At 43.9% G+C, this 21,133-nt stretch overlaps 1 protein-coding gene and 1 long non-coding RNA gene across 2 annotated transcripts in view; one reads left to right on the top strand and one right to left on the bottom strand.

The window, feature by feature from the left end:
* Positions 1 to 21,133, top strand: part of GRIK5 (glutamate ionotropic receptor kainate type subunit 5) — a 294,448-nt gene that overhangs the window by 172,501 nt on the left and 100,814 nt on the right. The window contains exon 4 of the mRNA XM_069742769.1: positions 18,950 to 19,047. Coding sequence (XP_069598870.1) covers positions 18,950 to 19,047 — 98 coding nt within the window. The remainder of the gene's footprint in view (positions 1 to 18,949; positions 19,048 to 21,133) is intronic.
* Positions 8,723 to 20,321, bottom strand: LOC138652054 (uncharacterized). The gene is made up of 3 exons (XR_011315560.1): positions 20,195 to 20,321; positions 18,965 to 19,031; positions 8,723 to 8,851 (listed from the first exon to the last, which is right to left on the bottom strand). It is a non-coding gene; the product is annotated as an uncharacterized lncRNA (long non-coding RNA).

The following is a 21,133-nucleotide window of genomic DNA, read 5'->3' as shown; positions in this document are numbered from 1 at the left end:
TGAAGGTGGAGCACACCAAACAAAAAAAGCCATAGAAGTCTCAACCCAATACACAGGTGTTCTAGGAAGATTAGGTCATAGAGCCATGCTGGGCAAGTTGCAAAACTCGATGTGTAGCACAAAAGAGGGCAGCTTCCTTCAGACAGATGAAAAATCTCTTCCACTTACTGTGGACACAAGATGACCCACTCCACCGAAGTTGAAGAAGTGAATTGAATTTTACGCACAATGACAATGATCTGCATAAAAGGTGAAAGATTCTATCCTTCGTTCTTCCTCTTTCATTAAGACCGCGTCTTGGCAACTTCTGTAGGTTGGCTACAGTTGCTGACTCACACATTTCACATCTCCAGTTTATCATCTCTATAAGATATATGCTACCTTGGTGACCGGATTAAGGAGACAAAAGGCCTCAAGGGTCGAGAACTCAAGAAGCCATTCAGACATATGGTGAAACATCCGTCTTAGCACCACAAAATACTTTAAGACATGTCTAATCTTACTTTCCTCAGCTTCCTTTTAATGTATGGAAGTGTTTCTCCGATAAACATGGTGTTAAGATGTTGACAAAGCTGTCATTAGGTGTTTCGTCTGTGTGTGTGAATTTGACAGATGAAAAATCTCTTCCACTTACTGTGGACACAAGAAGATCCACTCCACCTTCCTGTAGACAGATAAAAACTCTTGCCACTTACTTTAGACAGATGAAGACCCTCCACCATTTCCTGTAGACAGATGAAGACCCAACCACTTCCTTCAGACTGATCAAGACTCCCCATAGCCTCCTGTAGACTGACGATCAGCCACCACTTCCTGAAGACTGATGTAGACCAGCTCCAACTTCCTGTATTCTAATCAAGACCTGCCTCCACTTCCTGGAGACTGATGAAGACCATCCCTCACTTCCTGTAAACTGATGAAGACCAGACATCACTTCCTGCAGAATGATGAAGACCATCCCTCACTTCCAGTAAACTGATGAAAACCAGCCCCACTGGAGACTGATGGAGACGATCCCTCACTTCCTGTAAACTGATGAAGACCAACCCCACTTCCTGTAGACTGATGAAGACCAGTCCCTACTTCCTGTATACAGATTATAGATAGTGGGGGCTGGTCTTCATTAGTCTCTGCATATCTTCTAGAGATGCATTACACTTGACGACAGACAGTGGACAGCAAGTAATTCAGAATGGAAACACCCAGTGGCTTGCTCTTTGGAATATTTTTTTCTCAAGGGTAAGATGATACAAATAAAAAAAGAGATGCCTTCACACTAGGCTTTAAAATGAAAATTCACCCAATTTAGCACAAACTCCTTTCTTGTACTGACTGGAAGAGCACTAGAGAGGAAGCTAGATGGACCAAATGCTCCCTCTCCAGAACCTGCTTGGTGGTCATCTATTGAAAATTCCTAGGAACTCTTACTTTCAGATAATCAGTGTAAAGAAGTTTGTCAATCACCCGACGAGTGGGCAAAATGCTTGTTCGTTGGGTGAAATTAATTTTAAGCTTGCTTAAAAATCATTGTTCTCGCCAGCACATCATCCTGTGTAACCAGGACATGTGCTGTCGAGAACAATGACAGTTTATGCACATAAATGATCATTCTTTGTACATAGGAAAGGCGTTAGATCTGTCTAAAGATGCTGTTAAAGGACCGTTGATCGAAGTTGAAGAAGTGAATTGAATTTTACGCACATGTAAGACAATAACCTGCATAAAAGGTGACAGATTCTATCCTTCGTTCTCCCTCTTTCATCGTCTTGGCAACTTCTGTAGGTTGGCTTCAGTTGCTGACTCACACATTTCACATCTCCAGTTTATCATCTCTATAAGATATATGCTACCTTGGTGACCGGATTAAGGAGACAAAAGGCCTCAAGGGTCGAGAACTCAAGAAGCCATTCAGACATGTGGTGAAACATCCGTCTTAGCACCACAAAATACTTTAAGACATGTCTAATCTTACTTTCCTCAGCTTCCTTTTAATGTAAGGAGGTGTTTCTCCGATAAACATGGTGTTAGCATGTTGACAAAGCTGTCATTAGGTGTTTCGTCTGTGTGTGAATTTGGCTATGCTTAAATAATTATCTCTTTTTCACATGTCTGTTAAATGCACAATATTCTGTTTTTAAACCCACGGCGTACATAGGAAAAAATAAAGATCCAACACCTCCACCGGTGTTTTATCATTCCACCACACAACATTGCTACTGGCGGAAAGGAGACCAATGTATCTTTCCCAGACTCAGGAAATGGGAAGAGGGGTGATGTGGAGACGCACGGTGGTCGGCGGGTGCCCCGGTCCGCTAACCGAAAATGCATGGACCAGGGATCGTCCCATTGAATGCCCGCTTTCCCTTTAACGTGGGCGTAACGCTACTCAGACAAAACAGGATGAGGGTAAAGCAGTGTGGCAATACTTTATTGAACTGCAAAACAGGCAGATAACACAGACAGAACAGTCCCAGCACAGTACCCAAGATGGTGCACATTAGAGTCTCACCCTTCCGCTGACTCACCGGGATATTAGCAGCTGTTACTTCAGATCTCCCAAGGGTCAATTACCCCACCTGTGGCACGCGCAGAGGAGGTAATGACAAGTTTAGGAAGCTGACACTCAATTGAGATACAAGGCCGGTTGACTGGAGGGTCACAACCTGGCTTCTTTGAACATCTCTATGGAGCAAGGTGACCAGCAGGTCCCAATCCTAACGTTCACCAAACATATCCATAGATTCACAATGGTCAGTGGGGCAGACCTGTATTCTTTTTGCCGGGGCCAAGGTCCCACTAAATCTGTGTCCCTCATGATGGAGCCATGATGTCTTTGCTGTAGTCCTTTAGAGTCCCCTGGATGTTTGGATGTCTTGGCTGAATCTCTGGCTCTCACTGTCTCTCTGTACAGAGGCATGTAACTTCTGTTTATAATTAACAAGTGTTCTTCATTCAGTATTTACATAAAGGGTAAGAATGGAGATGAGATCAAGTAGATTAAATAATCAAGTAATACTATTTGCATAGTTGTTCCTCCTGTTTTTTAAGTCAACAAACTATCTGGCCTACACAATGCATAATTAGCAGACTAGTAAACATCACTAGTCATCAAGGATAAGAGCCAATATGTTAAATTAAATGTGAACTTATAAGTCAATATTACAGGCTTGGACAAGCAAACGTCTGTTTTCTTGACCAACCAGAAAGAAACACAAATTCAACATATAGATAATCTATTCTTTCTGGCATGCTATAAATAGGCATCTGGTTAATTAAGATACAATGCTGTGTCTCCACAGGGGACATGTAGATTGGCGCTAGGATTTTAGGTCAATCAATGCCTCTTTGTAGGAATCATAACACCTAGTGCATAGTGATGAGTGAACGTGCTTGCATAAAGTGTTATTCGAGCATGCTCTTGTGCCAATCGAGTGACTTTGACGTTCTTGAAAAATATGTTTGAGTCCACGAGGCTGCATGTCTTGCCGCAACACATGAAGGTTCCTGTTTGTTAGGAAATCCCTGCATGTGTTGTGGCTGTCGAACAGCCGCAAGGCATGAGGGCGTTGGGACTCTAACATAATATTCGAGCATACCTAAGACACTCGGCTATCACAAGAGCATGCTAGAATAACATCTTATCGCTCATCATTATTAGTGTATCTAGAAAATTAGTACAAATTTTGGGGCCCATAGCAAAACTTTGAATTGTCTAACCACTTAAGATGCAGACGTTGCTGTTGAGCATAGCAACTAAGGGGGTTAAGATGTTGTGATCAGGACTAGCTCCTGTGCCAACATGTGGGCGTCTGCTGTGCAAAAAAGCCAGCACCTGCTAAGTGTGGACGGCCTTGACACATGAATCCACTATATATAACTCCTATCGACTTATGCTGTATGTATACAGCCGTTTTGCACTAGCCTTCTTTATCACAGCATTACAGGCAGTTGCGCAGTCTGACGTCATTGGTGGTATACCACTCCTTATAACTATGATAAATATACTCTTACTTTATCCTTTGTAGCTGTTGTTCACCTTTGTGGTCAATTTTATTTTTCTAACTCAAATGCATGTAGTTTTGTCTAAAAAAAATTTTTTGTTATAGAGTTTCATTAAAATGTTTGCACCATTTGCCTTTTCTAGTCTCCGTGTTGCCATCTCTATTTCTGACTGCAGAATGAGATAACCGAGCATCTGTTGGTGAACTCAATTTGCCATCCCAATGGCATGGTTTGTAGTTTTTTTATGTCTTTTTTTGGCTCTTTTCAGCTGATATACGAGCACAGACCACATCAAAGTTAAATGTGCAGAGAAACAAAGAGCGCATAAAACCAAATGATGCATATTTTTTTAATGAAACACAAAAATAATTTTTAGCCTCAAATACATGAATTGAAGTAAAAAAATAGAAATGTCACCATTTTATTGACATGCTTGTGTTCAGGGGTGGATTGGGAACTTATGGTGGCCCTAAAAACATAGTATGATATTGTAGGTAGCTCCTAAATAACAGTAGGAGGGGACAATATAAATAGGCAGGGCCACAAAGCCATTATTAGTATCCACATTTCTAGTGGTCAGGGGACAGCATTGGAGTAGAAATTCTTCTGGAACTGTGTCCTATGACATGCCCATGGGAACACCAAGAGTGGTGCCACTGGGTGGAGTAATCGGTCATACCCAGCACAGCTCTTGCTGGTGATGTCCATCAATGTTCTATGGTCCCGGCATCCATGTGCAAAGGTGAAGGACATGGCCTACTGCACAAATCATATAGAAAGCCAACTCCTTTTAATACCTTACTGTAAGCACGATATATGATGGACCGTTGGATATACATACTCAGATTCCCCTTCAACCCCAAGGACAATACCTAAAATCCAGGATCATCCTTTGGTATCTTGCATGGTTGAAATGCTCAATTCTGCATGATGTCACGGCCTACCTGGATATATCCCGGGAGTGCCAATGCCAAATTCATCCTATAAGGCTTGGTTTCCGCCCCATCACTCAACTGAGACAGCCCTGACAAAATCACTAATGACCTACTTACAGCCAAAGCTAATGGACAATACTCTGTACTCCTCCTTCTACACCTGTCCTCTGCTTTTGAGACAGTTGACCACTGCCTCCGACTACAGATTCTCTCCTCCTTTGGCATCAAAGACCTCGCCCTATCCTGGATCTCCTCATACCTTTCCAACTGCACATTCAGCGTCTCCCACACTACCTCCTCATCCCACCCTCTCTCTGTTGGAGTCCCCCAATGCTCTGTTCTAGGACCCCTAACCTTCTCAATCTACACACTTGGCCTGGGACAACTCATAAAGTCCCATGGATTCCAGTACCACCTTTATGCTGATGACACTCAGATCTACCTTTCTGGCCCAGACGTCACCTCTCTGTCCAGAATCCCAGAGTGTCTATCAGCCATATCCTCCTTCTTCTCCTCTCGCTTTCTCAAACTCAATGTTGACAAATCTGAACTCATCATCTTTCCTTCATCTCATAGATCTTCCATACCTGACCTATTGCAATTAACGACATCGCGCTTTCCCCCGTATTGGAAGTTCGCTGCCTCGGAGTAACCCTTGACTCTGCCCTGTCTTTCAAACCGCACATCCAAGCTCTTTCCACCTCCTGTCACCTCCAGCTTAAAAATATCTCCAGAATCCGTCCTTTCCTCAACAGTCAATCTACTAAAATGCTTGTGCATGCCCTCATCATCTCCCGCCTTGACTACTGCAACATCCTTTTCTGTGGCCTCCCTGATAACACCCTTCACCTTTCCAGTCCATCCTTAACTCTGCTGCCCGACTAATTCATCTCTCTCCTCGCTACTCCTCCTCTTCCCCTCTCTGCAAATCTCTTCACTGGCTCCCATTCCCTCAGCGTATCCAGTTCAAATTACTAATACTAATTACTAATACTGACCTAAAAAGCCATCCATAACCTGTCTCCTCCATATATCTCTGAACTAATCTCCCGATATCTTCCCTCACGTAATCTCCAAGACCTCCTTCTCTCCTCCACACTTATCCGCTCCTCACCCAACCGTCTCCAAGACTTCTCCCGAATATCCCCCATCCTCTGGAATTTTTTGCCTCAACACATCCGACTATCAACCACATTCAGATCCTTCAGACGGAACCTGAAAACTCATCTCTTCAGGAAAGCCTACAGCGCGCACTGACCCCACTGCCTCCTCACCACTACTGAAGCCACCGACTCACCAACACCGGAGCTCTTACAACCCTCAGCCTATTGTCTCCATCCCCACCATCCTGTACAATGTAAGCCCGCAAAGGCAGGGTCCTCGCCCCTCTGTATCAGTCCGTCATTGTTAGTTTGTTTACTGTAAGAGATATCTGTAACTTGTATGTAACCCCTTCTCATGTACAGCACCATGGAATCAATGGTGTTATATAAATAAATAATAATAATAATTTTGTTGGCATGTCTGTTCATCGGGAATATTTTTGTACTTGTGTCAATTACATTTTAGAGGGGTCACCTTTTGATCATCTTACTGTAGGGGAAACCTCTAAAACAAAAACTGAAAACATTGGTCAAAGCACTCATAAGGACAACTGTGGAGACACAAGGATCAGTGGGTGCTCTCGTCTGCCAACCCAGCTGTCTTAAGAAAGACCTCGTGGACCAGGGCCCTTCCCACTGAATGCCTGCACTCTTTTCCTGTGGGCAGAATACAATTCAGACAACACAGGGTGAGGGTAAAACAGTGTGGCAATAATTTATTAGATTTGATCATTAGATCTAATTTGAGCAGCTGCGACTTCGGGGCCTCCAGGGCATACTACCCCACCAGTATCACCCCACTTTTGGCAGACACTCACAGAGAGGAGGTGACGACAAGCTTAGGAAGATGAGTCCATTGATGTAAATGACCAGGTGGCCTGAATGTCCCTACCTTGCTATTCTGAACGAATGCATGGGGCAAGGTGACCTGAGGGTCCCAATATGGCTTCTCCGAACGTCTCCATGGGACCATGTGGCCGGAGGATCCCAAACTTGCTTCCCCGAACTTCGTACATGGGTTCAATGATGGTCAATGAAGCAGATCTTTATTCCATCAGCTAGAGCCGTGGTCCGTTAAGCTTGCATCCTGTAGAATGTCAAACCTGTATTCCTCTTGGTGGAGCCATGATGTTTTAACTGTTGTTCTGTGGGATCTCTCTGCATTAAGCTATAGATCACTTTTTATACTCACATCTGTGGTTCAGGCCATCATCCACAGGTCAGGAGGGAATGTGAGATCAGATTAAACTAATTGAGTATTTAATCAATATGCATAGTTTGTCCATCACTGTTTTGCAGGTCAACAGGCTACATGGATTAATACAATGGGTAATCAACATATTACCGAACATTGCTCAATGACTCTGTGTCCCTGTCCTCCAAAGATAGCAATACAATAAACTGTAGGAGCTGATATAATAGGTAAACAGGAGCCATTCAACAATTCACATACATCAATTCAAGAGTCAAAGTTCAGACTTATATGAACAATCTGTCTCTTGGCTTACTGAAAATATTTACGTCTGGCATGATGAAGATTAAATGCTGTGTTGTCATAACAACCCTTGACTACGTACCCTATTCTGGTGTATGTACATCTCATAGATGGGGTTCTTCAGCTTGGGTAACATTGCCTCCCATTCCGGTTGATCTGGGCATTTCCATGTATTAAATGGCCTCCAATTGCAAAAATATCCCAACAGATGGTAAATTCTGTCTCTTGTCATCGGCGAACGTGCGATATCTTATCGGAGCGTTGAAGTTTGAAATCTGACTTGGAAATGAATTCCGGAATAATAGAACCTGATGTGAATGATGCGGGATCTGCAGGTGTCTTAACAGTCCTCACGTCGAGGCTTCTTCGCGAGACGATCGGTTTGAGCTGCTGACTTTTCGCAGATGTTTATTGCTGGTTGTCCTAGCACATTTTTGCAGGTTGGAGGGGGGTACAGTGAAAAGTCGAATTTGCGTTCAGTCTCTTATTAAGATCCTCCAATAGTTTCCATAGAGACATTGGTGGTTCGGGCTCGGGGCCTGCTTGTTAACAGCTGCGAAATCAGACACTGTGACACAGTGATTTTATTCCTCATAAGGGGATTGTGTGTTATGCAGCCCGCCCTGACCAAGCCGGCAGTTAGGCTCTATATTATTTGCTGGAAAGCCTCCCATGGGCAAATACGCTTTATTGCAATGAAAAAGAGAGCGATTATCAGCGTATGCAAGAATGACTATCACCGACGGCACTGATGAAAAATGCATGATACCGGGCAATGCAGATTTTAACCCTTGCTAGGGAAAAACGTGTAAACGTGTAGTCGAAACATACATTGCAAGCGAGACCGATATTACAGGAACATCCATAGATGCAGCTCTGCTTAATTCTGAAAATCAGGATTCGTACGAGATTAAAAAAAAACAAAAAAAAACTTTACTTTTTTTTTTTATGGGCATTTAAATGCTGTACATTTCATTCCATTTTTGTTTCATTTAGTAGTGTTCTTTTTTCTGTTCTTTACAATTATAGCATGCATTTAGTTTTTTCAAGGCCAATGGAGGAAAAAAAAAAGAAAAATGCCATATCCAGCACAAAATGTTTCATAAAGAAGCAAACAAAAATAAACGTTGATCATAAAGACATCATAAACAACAAAAAACAACAACATTATTTGTACTTTATTGACTATAGATTTGAGGAAATATTTGGCTGTAGTTTTCTTAGGAAAAAAAAAATCCATAAAAAAGTGCATTTTCCATCAAAATGTGGCGCATTTTCAGCAGATTTAAATCTGGATGTGTTACAAAAGGTAGAATCTGCAATGAAAATCAAAAGAAAGAATTAACATGTCATGGTTTTCAAAATTCGCCCCGCAGGGGTGAAGGTCAATTTTTTTTGCAATATTATATCTTTTACAGTGCATAGATGAGATTTCTAAAACTTACTTGCAGTAGTTGGTATTGCGTTCTTCTGCAGATTTATCCTTAGCAAATGGAGGTCGCATAGATACACCCACTGTTATATACTTGTCAAGAACAGCTCTATGCTGTCCACTATTGTCCAGAAAATTACACGATTGACCGACAATTAATGGAGGAGATCGCAGGCTGTTTCCACTAACTGACTGGGTATTGGGTATGGTCACTGCTAACTCCATAATAACCCAAGAACTACTCTCTGCCACCATCAATCATTTATACAGGCCAATTGGATGCCTGACAGTTAGCATATGGCTTTGGGGTGCGGTTTACAGAGCAAAAGGAACAGAACTATTAAATTTTATATTTAATCAAGATCGATAGGCAATGTTTCTAAAAAATACAGTTACATCAAATAAAATGTATTAACAGAGAAACGTACTATGCCGGTCACAGAGACGGCTCAGCTAACGGATTGAAGCAATCTCATTGAAAAACGTCTGGTTAACGTTCACCCCACGTTACAAGTGCATAACCGTATTTTATAGGTCACAATGCCTGGTCGGACCACAAGTCTGCTGGCCTGAACCAGCAGCCTCGAATATGCCTGTGATGCTGTTAGTTTAGTTCAAGAGACCTGCGTACAGGCATTACAGCCCAAAAGCAGACTGTAGCAGACTTGGGGCTCATCCAGATGTCCGTTTTTTTTTTCACGTACGAAAAAAATGGTCTGAGTGTCATCAGTGATTTTGTTCGGAGTTTCATCAGACTTTCATCAGTGTCATCCAAGTTTCATCTGAGTTTCGTCCAAGTTTTATCAGTTTTTCTCCGATGAAAAAAAAATTAAACTTACTCTACTTTTTCCTAACTTGCAGTCAGTGTGCTCTCCGATTTATTTTTTTTTAACTTTTTTTTCTTTTTTTCTTCTTCAAGGAACCATAGAATTGCATTGCCGATTTTGATCCGAGGGGATGAATTTGACTCTTGACTGTTTCCGTGTCTGAAAGTTTAACCCAGACCATGGAAGCTATTCCGTGAAAATTTTGGATTTGGATTCTGTCTGATGGTCGTCGTCTTTGTTTTTTTTTTTGGGGGTTTGCAGGGCTCATTTATGAAAAGAACCATTGACCGGCTGTATGGCCTTAAATTGTGCCCATAGACTGCTATCGTCCATAAACTTGTGTTCCTCTGTGTCTTTTTGACAATGTGTTACTTCTAGGGGAGAACCTTGTGGAGACGCCATACAGGTAGCACCTTGATGGATCTCTACTGGATGCCATACTGAGGCTCTATATCTACCAAAACTCCTGGAATGAGCAGGAGGCTCTTGGAAAAGAGGAACACTCTGGGAAAAGTTGTCAAATTCCTGAGACGCTACCAGATGCAGCCTAGCAATTAGACGAATATTCCTGAGGCTTGAGTGGTCTTTTGAAGGACGCAGCGTGTAAAAAGAGGCAACTTTATGCAAAAAAAATAATTTTGAAAAGTTGACAAATTCGGCCAATGCTCATAGGTACAACACAGATGTACGTAGCTGTATATAGGACAAGAGCTGTATAGCAGAGCGTAAGACATGAGTTAACCATGATAAAATGGGACTCATCTGATAAATGGACCCGGCCTAAGAAATGTAAATGGAATATCTTGTCACATTGATTTTATGATTATCGCTAGAGGATTATTCAGCCTGCTGGGTTACAGGTGCCGCATAGCTCCACAGTGTGATGAATGGCATCTCAAGTTCGCATTACTAAAAAATGCTGAGTCCGTGTATCGCGTCCTGACACTTGTTACAGATTACCGGTAATGATGTCACTTCATTACGCTCCGCGGGACGGCGAGGGAAAACACAGGTCGGTATTATAAATCTCGTCCGTCTTATTGTATTTGCTATTCACTTCCATTCCCAATTAGCTGTCCCCAATCCGTCGCCTCCATCTCTTGGTTTTATGCATGGCGGTTCTCCAGACTGGATGTTTGGTGGAATACTCAGGTGTAGAGATGAGGTAGCGGAAACGCGGTTCTGGCGCCATTTCCAGGGTCCAGCTGGAGCTAGGCTTTCTTTCACCTTGACCAAAAAGGTTCAATGTTCCACCCTTACCCTATATCTACATACCCTGCCTAAGAAAAGTGTCTTATTGGTGTCTCTTTCTTGACACCCTGCAAAGGACCTCCAATAAATCTGCTGACTATGGGACTGTTGGAAATAACTGAGCTCAGGTCCGTTTTTGAGGTTCTTGGGATCACAGGGGTTCCCAGCACTTTGGATCCATAGTGATCAGCATCCCCTATCCTGTAGATTATAATGAAAGTCACAACGAAGTCCAGATCTAGTGTACAATAGATCTCGAAGACGCCCAAACGATTGACCAATAATGTAATTCTTCGGGTCGGTCGTGCTTTCTGATCTTGTGATGGCACAAATATCACTACCTCCCACGGAGCTTTACTAGTCCTTGGCCTACGATTTAATCATTTCATTACAATTATCTCATCTTTTAAAATGATGAAAGGGCACAGAGACATGTAGTGGTGGCCAAGCATCAACAGATGACCTGACGACAGATCTGGGCAGTTTTCATATTAATCGTTAATGAGAGTCCGTCAGCACAAAATACTGTCCAAACCAAGCACAGACTCTTGGTACACCCTTGACAATGGTCAAACAGATCAATACACCTTCCCACCTCTACTTCCGCCTCTCTATTCTTTGATTGACAGCTCTGGATTTACGGGAGGCAGACAAGAAAGATGATAGATGTAAAACAATTAGGTGGCAAGAAGGCGCGGAGTGTTTCATTAGTTTGAGCAGTCATTTTGTGCTGGAGGTCTCCTTAGTGGCCAGGTGGATTGGCAAATACACACGTTTTTCCACTAGATCCTTGATATCCCAAAGCATGGTCGAGATTACCCTTTACCAAGACCCCACCTCCACCACATCCCTTAGGGTTATGGTTAACCCTAACCCTTTTCTGTGCCTACACGCCTGAGTCCCTTCCTTCACGAAATTTCAAGACAGTGGGGTTGAGCCGAAAGACCAATATTTCCCTACACTAGCCTCCAGTCCAGTACTCCACGGCAGCCAGACCAGGAAAGTCTTCACCCCTCTGCCCAGAATTCCCTGCCTGACATCCTAGGCACCTCTGGCACTTTTTGATCACTAGGCTTTGGCAATGTCCTCCTGACCTCGTTTGTGCTTGGAGGTGTTGGCATCATAGAATGAAGTAAATGCAAGAGGCACCCAAGAGGTACAATGGTAGTTAACTGTGGCTAGTAGTTTTCTTGGCTGCTTTGGGTCAGAGTGGGAGTCAGGCAGGGGCTTTGTTTTGTGGGGGCTTGGTGGGATATGCATTATGGCAACAGTTGCAGGGACAATCGAGCCAAGTGGATGGGATCTAGCAAAATCAAGCTCAAAACACTTTGGGGGCATGTTGGGCATTAGTAGGGGGCAAGGCTTAAATGGGCATCATCATGCGATGCAGGGCGCCCAGGAGGAGCGGAGGTGCTAACAAGCAGTTCTTCTTTAGCCAGAGTATTTAGATAAAAGACTAAGGCAATGTTCTTGCCTCCGAAAAAGGAAAGCCTAGCCATGACTCTGGGGCAATTGGGTCATTGTATTGATCAATGACATCATAGTTTTTTTTGGTGAACCACAAGTCCAAGTGTTTGTACACAGTCAAAAGCCCCCAATGTATATATCTAGTACATTTGATTTTTACCATTTTTGGACTATGGTATGAGCAAAAAACAGGTGCTCAAAATACTAGCAGATCAATTTTTTTTCGAAAGAATGGAACTTTTTTGTTCCATTAGAAGTGAAAAAAACCCAAAATGTATTTTTTTTTTTAATTTCTTCTTCTTCAGTTTAACAATCGCCACCATAAAATATCCCAATTGGACAGAAAGCAATGCCTATAATCCCAAATTCTAGAGAATGAAAGCGATGCATTTTGTGCTAAACTCCACGCGTTTTGGTTCCTGCTGGTCGCCATGCATTATAGATGACAGTCTTTTTATTACCACATTTCCCATATAACAGTGTTTACAGCACACCCTTCAATGTGCGTTGCCTTTTTCTGAGACTCGCTTCCCTGCCGATGTGTTTTTTGGAGTGTGAGAAGGAATTGGATGATATGTATAATTATAGAAAAAGTCAATACAAAGATCAGTAAAGTGATTTATACCTGAGGTTTACAACAATAACGGGGGGTACTGCTGCCTGCAGAGTTAAGTAGCTTTCACCATTACTTTACAAATTGAAGTCATGAGGGCTTTAACTAGTTTGGGAAATGGTTTGCATACCTTTTAACACTTTGCAATGGAAAAATCTATATAAAATGCCCTGTTAAGTGAATGGGGGGTATATTAGCAATGTTTTTCCATGTTACTGCTTTCAAAAAGCTGAAAGGGATTTTGAAAACAACATATTGTTTAATCACATTTTAAAACATATTTATGTATTTTTTCAAATTTTCTGTATCACTATATCTGTATTTAAAAAAAATCCTGAAATATTGCAGTTTTCACTCTGAGTCTCATTAACAGACTGACCTTCCCTGTTTTATAGAGATCACATCTCAGCAGTCATCTGATTACTTACATATAGATAACAAAGGATCTTCCACTGAAAATAGGATCAATTCTCTCCCCCCATTAAATCAGGTGTACATGGTGGACAGCAATGTGAGCAGCTTCTTCTAACCTCAGCACTCCTAGTATGTCCAGTATGAGATCAGATAGACAGGGTGGACCGCAATGTGAGCAGCTTCTTCTAACCTCGGCATTCCTGGTATCTCCTTCTCTACTCCCCTCTCATCTCTTTTTCCCACAACCGCATCCAAGATTTCTCCCGTGCTTCCCCCATACTCTGGAACGCTCTACCCCAACACATCAGACTCTCGCCTACCATAGAAACCTTCAAAAAGAACCTGAAGACCCACCTCTTCCGACAAGCCTACAGTGATCCTGAAGTTACTGAACCGCCGCGCAACCTGCCCTACCCTCTCCTAGTGTTTCATCACCCATCCCCTGCAGACTGTGAGCCCTCGCGGGCAGGGTCCTCCCTCCTTATGTACCCGTGTGCCTGTTATCTGCTCATGTTTAATGTATTTGTCTCTATTTGCCTCGTATTCACATGTAAAGCGCCATGGAATAAATGGCGCTATAAAAATGTATAATAATAATAATAATAGACAGGGTGGACAGCAGTGTGAGCAGCTTCTTCTTTCCTCGGCACTCCTGGTATCTCCAGTATGAGATCAGATAGACACAGTGGACAGCAGTGTGAGCAGCCTCTTCTAACCTCGGCACTCCTGCTATATCCAGTATGAGATCAGATAGACAGGGTGGACAGCAGTGTGAGCAGCTTCTTCTAACCTCGGCATTCCTGGTATCTCCAGTATGAGATCAGATAGACAGGGTGGACAGCAGTGGGAGCAGCCTCTTCTTACCTTAGCTCTCCTGCTATCTCCAGTATGAGATCAGATAGACAGGGTGGACAGCAGTGTGAGCAGCTTCTTATTACCTCAGCACTCTTGGTATCTCCAGTATTAGATCAGATAGACAGGGTGGACAGCAGTATGAGCAGCTTCTTCTTACCTCGGCACTCCTGGTATCTCCAGTATTAGATCAGATAGACAGGGTGGACAGCAGTATGAGCAGCTTCTTCTTACCTCAGCACTCCTGCTATCTCCAGTATGAGATCAGATAGACAGGGTGGACAGCAGTGGGAGCAGTCTCTTCTTACCTCGGCTCTCCTGCTATCTCCAGTATGAGATCAGATAGACAGGGTGGACAGCAGTGTGAGCAGCTTCTTCTTACCTCAGCACTCTTGGTATCTCCAGTATTAGATCAGATAGACAGGGTGGACAGCAGTGTGAGCAGCCTCTTCTTACCTCAGTACTCCTGGTATCTCCAGTATTGGGTCGGATAGACAGGGTGGACAGCAGTGTAAGCAGCTTCTTTTAACCTCAGCATCCCTGTTATCTCCAGTATTAGTTCAGATAGACAGGGTGGACAGCAGTGTAAGCTTTTTTTTACCTCATCACCCCTGATATCTCCAGTATTAGTTCAGATATACAGGGTCGACAGCAGTGTGAGCAGCCTCTTCTTACCTCAGCACTCCTGGTATCTCCAGTTCTAGATAAGATAGACAGGGTGGACAGCTGTATGAGTGTCCGTTTCCTACCTCAACACCTCTGGTATCTTCAGTATTGGATCACATAGACAAGCGTGGACAGCAGTGTGAGAAGCCTCTTCTTACCTCAACACCTCTGGTATCTCCAGTACTAGATGAGATAGACAAGGTGGTCAGCAGTATGAGCAGCCTTTGTTTTACCTCAGCACCCCTGGTATCTCCAGTATTAGATTTGATAAACCAGGTGGACAGTAGTGTGAGTAGCCTCTTCTTACCTCAGTATCATTGATATCTCCAGTATTAGATCAGATAGTGTGGACAGCAGTGTGAGTGGCGTCCTCTTACCTCAGCACCATTGGTATCTTCACATTTTACATTAGTGTGAGCAGTCTCTTCTTACCTCAGTGCTCCTGGTATCTCCAGTACTAGATAAGATAGACAGGGTGGACAGCAGTCTGAGCGGTGTCTTCTTAAATCAGCACCACTGGTAACTCTACATATTACATCAGTTAGACAGGGTTGACAGCAGTGTGAGCAGTCTCTTCTTACCTCAGCACCACTGGTATCTCCAACATTAAGTCATAGAGCAGAGGTCCCCAACTCCAGTCCTCAAGGCCCACCAACAGGTCATGTATTCAGGATTTCCTTTGCATTGCACAGGTGATGCAATTATTACCTGGGCAAGACTAAGGAAATCCTGAAAACATGACATGTTGGTGGGCCTTGAGGACTGGAGTTGGGGACCCCTGACAGAGATAGTGGACACCAGTGTGAGTGTCCTCTTCTTACCTCAGTATCTGGTATCGCCAGTATTATATCAGATAGGATACACAAGGGGAACAGCAGTGTGAGCAGCCTCTTCTTACCTCAGCACCAGCTATCTTCAGTATTTTATCAGATAGACAGGGTGGACAACAGTGTGAACAACCACTTTTAACCTCACCATCCTTGGTATTTTCCCTGGTAAATCCAACATGTTTGACCCTTCTTTCGAGTAAACAGTCCTCATGTAGAAATTTGCAATATTATCTGCGGATGCTCAGAATTTGGTAGCATAGCTTTTATTTTGTATTCTCTCTCTGATCAGAAAGTTGCTTGTTGCAGATCGAAAACCATTACTAAGTTGATATTTATAGAGAATTTATTCTTCCTGTTTGTCTATTCTCAGTACCTTGAGTGCATGAGGGTGTATTGTTCATAATTGGCTTTTAGAGTATTTGGCACAATAGCTCCGCAGCTGAGCTCAATAATGAAATTCTTCAAATGGGATAACCAGGTTTATGTGTCTATTCTCAGTACCTTGAGTGCATGACGGTGTATTGTTCATAATTGGCTTTTAGAGTATTTGGCACAATAGCTCCGCAGCTGAGCTCAATAATGAAATTCTTCAAACGGGATAACCAGGTTTATGTGTCTATTCTCAGTACCTTGAGTGCATGAGGGTGTATTGTTCATAATTGGCTTTTAGAGTATCTGGCACAATAGCTCCGCAGCTGAGCTCAATAATGAAATTCTTCAAACGGGATAACCAGGTTTATGTGTCCGATTAGAGCAAATGGACGTCATAGAGAGACGGCTGTACTCTATCTGACAAGCTTGCTACGAATATGGAGCACATGGATGCCCATTCATTTTCCCATGCAGTGGCTGCCCACAGCTTCCATTCATGTCTTTAAGTGGCTGATGTAAGTGGATAGCCCCCTCTGTAAAGCAATCAAATAACTGATTCCTGCGGGTCACTGATGCTCATGAGCCACGGGGACTGTTGTACAGCTCTCAATGCGAAGGATGGGGGTCTCAGCGTCAGGGACCCATGGATAGCCGATAACTGTTTGTAACTGGAATATCCCTTTAAGGTCGTGGCCTTAAGTTATGTCCACGTGTCATGACCGCAGAATTGATATAGGGGAGCTGAACTCTGGACAGAGTCCAATGCAGAACTTTCAGAGGTGAGGCAGAGTTACCAAGCTTTGTAGCAGAGCTGTGTTTGTCACAGTGTATAAATCAGAAGTGGCCAGCAGTATAGCAGAGCTGTGTTCATCACAAGGTCTGAGGTAGAACTCAGAGCTATCTAGTGTTGTGGCAGAGCTGGATTTGCCACAAGGTCTAACCTAGAATTGACCAGCAGTATAGCTGAGTTACCCACAGTTGAAGCTGAGCTGGATTTGTCAGAAGGTCCAAGGTAGAACTGACCAGCTTTTTAGAAGTTAGCCAATGTTGTAGCAGAGCTAGGTTTGTCACAAGGTCTAAGCCAGTACTGACCAGTGTTGAAACTGAGCTGGATTTGTCACAAGGATAGAACTTGCTAGCAGTATAGGAGAGTTACCCAAGGTTGTAGATGAGCTGACTTTGTTACAAGGTCTAGGCTAGAACTGGCCAACAGTATGGCAGAGCTATCCAGTGTTGTAGCAAAGCTGGGTTTGTCACAAGGTCTGAGTGGTTAGCCAGCATTGCTCGTGAGGTTAAAAGTGGAAATAGTAAGAGGTATTGGTGATTTTCTCAGGGTTGTAGCAGAGCTGGATTTGTCATAAGGTTCAAAGCAGCACTGGCCAGAGGTATAGCAGAATTACCTAGTGTTGTAGCAGTGCTCGGTTTGTCACAAGGTTCAAAACAGAACTGGCCAGAGGTATAGTGGAGTTAAATAGTGTTGTAGCAGAGCTGGTTTTGTCACAAGGTCCAGGGCAGCACTGACTCGAGGTATAATAGAGTTACCCAGTGTTGTAGCAGTGTTGGGTTGTGTCACAAGTTCCAAAGCAAAACTGGCCAGAGGTAGAGCAGAGTTAGATATTGTTCTAGCAGAGCTGGGTTTGTTATAAGTCCCACTGACCAGTGGTTTAGCAGCATTACCCGGCATTGCAGCTGAGCTAGATTTGTCAGGAGGTTCATGCAGTCCTCAGTAGCGGAGAGGATGGCAACTACCGGAATACATGGGGATTTTTGGCTGACTGGCAGATCTCTACTGGATTAGCCTCATTGAATTGTGTTTTTTTTCAGGACATAATTATGGAGAACATACCTCCCAGTGATACTTTTTTCGTTCCCCGGCATGGATGCTTATCTGCTATGCATACAAATCAGGTCACAAAAATCTCTTAGCCTTGCATCGGAGGCAGCTTTGATGAGGATTTCGGCTTGGAGTCCGTACCGGAACGTGTGACCCGGCGCTGACTACTACCTGCAGTATAATAATACCGCAGATCGCTACGCTGTGACGCGACTCGTTAGAGGTCTAACAATTACAACAATTCAATTACACTACAATAAGGGACGGGATCAGGAGCAAGACGTTTCCCTATTTGGCCTAACGAAAAACCCTTTTACAAAATGCTGCGGTGACAGAATTTAGAAGTGCGGTGCTGGGAGCGACTTTTACCATTTTTTATTTTTTTTTTATATATATACAATTAGCATTTCCTTTCCTTAAATGACAAAATAAATGTCCCTCACTGTGTAAATTAAGCCCTAATGAGCATGTTCTGTCCGGAGCGGTGTTTGCCGAGTGTGGGGTTGTAGAAGACGATGCAGGCGGGTGAGCCGAGGATAGAATGCAGGGGACACAATTATCAAATGTGACCCGGACCCCTGTATTTAATCAGAGGGGGCGCCCTCCATAATGTAAAGCCACGGCTGCTGGAAATGAATGTTCAATAACCTGCGAGGAAAAGGAATAGAAAGCGAAGGGAAACTAATGAGATGAAAATAATGGACTGGCAGCCATTACTGCCCGCACCGCCGCCGATCCTGATTGATGATCGAAATGGGAGAAGGGGGTAAAGGAGGGGGACGCGGCAACCGTCAGGGATTTGGCCTTAGTTTTGCTGATTTTGTTTGTTTTTGTTTTTTCTTTCTTTTTCCAACAGTGTGTCAAATCTTACCTAAAGGGGTAGTCTCCGTACTGGGACCCTCGAGCAGCCCGGCCTCTGCATCTACCGTCAGCCATATCTGTGGAGAGAAGGAGGTAAGAACGTATTCAGCTAGAGACAATGTGGGCCCTGGATTCAGAGACAGGGGGCGCTGCATAGATACAGCGGACCTCAGTAATTGGGGTTTATTTCAGATTTACCCTCAGCTGCTGCAGAACATCACAATACATGTCAGCTGCTACAGAACATCATAATGCACCTCAGCTGCTGCAGAACATCATAATGCACCTCAGCTGCTGCACAACATCATAATACACCTCAGCTGCTGCAGAACATCATAATGCACCTCAGCAGCTGCAGAACATCATAATACACCACAGCTGCTGCAGAGCCTCATAATACCCCTCAGCTGCTGCAGAACATCATAATACACCTCAGCTGCTGCAGAGCCTCATAATACACCTCAGCTGCAGAACATCATACTACACCTCAGCTGCTCCAGAACATCATACTACACGTCAGCTGCTGCAGAACATCACAATACACCTCAGCTGCTGCAGAACATCACAATACACCTCAGCTGCTGCAGAACATCACAATACACCTCAGCTGCTGCAGAACATCATAATACACCGCAGCTGCTGCAGAACATCATACTACACCTCAGCTGCTGCAGAACATCATACTACACCTCAGCTGCTGCAGAACATCATAATACACCTAAGCTGCTGCAGAACATCACAATACACCTCAGCTGCTGCAGAACATCACAATACACCTCAGCTGCTGCAGAACATCACAATACACCTCAGCTGCTGCAGAACATCATAATACACCTCAGCTGCTGCAGAATATCACAATACACCTCAGCTGCTGCAGAACATCACAATACACCTCAGCTGCTGCAGAACATCACAATACACCTCAGCTGCTGCAGAACATCATAATACACCGCAGCTGCTGCAGAACATCATACTACACCTCAGCTGCTGCAGAACATCACAATACACCTCAGCTGCTGCAGAACATCACAATACACCTAAGCTGCTGCAGAACATCACAATACACCTCAGCTGCTGCAGAACATCACAATACACCTCAGCTGCTGCAGAACATCATAATACACCTCAGCTGCTGCAGAACATCATAATACACCTCAGCTGCTGCAGAACCTCACAATATACCTCAGCTGCTGTTGAACCTCACAATATACCTCAGCTGCTGTTGAACCTCACAATATACCTCAGCTGCTGCAGAACATCACAATACACCTCGGCTGCTGCAGAACATCATACTACTCCTTTGTGCGGCATTATCCCACTGTGCAGTGGTGTCGTCAGTCCTTCTCCCCGTCGTCCTGGCCGATCATTTTCCTCCCTTTCTGCAGATTTCACACTGGGGACAATTTTATATGAAGTCAATTATCCTGCAGAGAAAACAGGAGGAAACGCACAGAAACAACATAGAACCAGTAACCCCAGTACAAGACGCTGGGGCCTACAAATAAGGCGCCACCATTTATTCAGCGACACATGGCGGCATTAAGGGTCTCCGTGATAGGAAATGATATAGGGGGGTCGTGTGTACGGGGGTCCTGACACCTCCAGTGTATGGGGTAATGTCTCCCCGTCCGTATGTAATAGGGTGCAGGGTTGAGTATGTCACCACGGAACAGACAGAGCAACTGTTGAAGGGGAATTATTAACAGGGGTTAAATTCTCCTCGCAGGGAGTAAACAGGGGGTTAATAGAGACAAATTAAACAGTAAACAGCTAAGCGGAATTAAAAGAGTTAACAAGTGTTCTTGTAACTTATCAGCCCAGGGAGGTCCTGACTGGAGGGTCCTTATTCCAACTGGGTACAGTCACCAGCAGGGCTTGAGATCCTGGTCTGTTCTCTGTCTCCTGGAAACTCCGGGGTTAAGTCTCTGCAGCCTGTTCTTCTCAAAGTGAAACTGGAACCAGGAAGCAGCACAGTCTGGTCAGTCACTGCTGCAGGAGTCTCTGTAGTAAGGATGTCACACACACTGGGCAGTTACTTATCACACTCAGGGGTCCTTGCTTGTCACTGCGGTCACCAGGGCTGTACTCCAGTCACTGTCAGGGGAAGAGTCTTCTCAGATTATGGAGGCTTCCCAGTCCCCACTCTCACTCCAGCCTTAGTGCCCTCACGGGGAGCACT

This window comes from Ranitomeya imitator, chromosome 10 (assembly GCF_032444005.1).
Source record: "Ranitomeya imitator isolate aRanImi1 chromosome 10, aRanImi1.pri, whole genome shotgun sequence".
Taxonomy (NCBI): domain Eukaryota; kingdom Metazoa; phylum Chordata; class Amphibia; order Anura; family Dendrobatidae; genus Ranitomeya; species Ranitomeya imitator.
The sequence above is the reverse complement of the archived record's forward strand: the minus strand, read 5'-3'. Positions and strand labels throughout refer to the sequence as shown.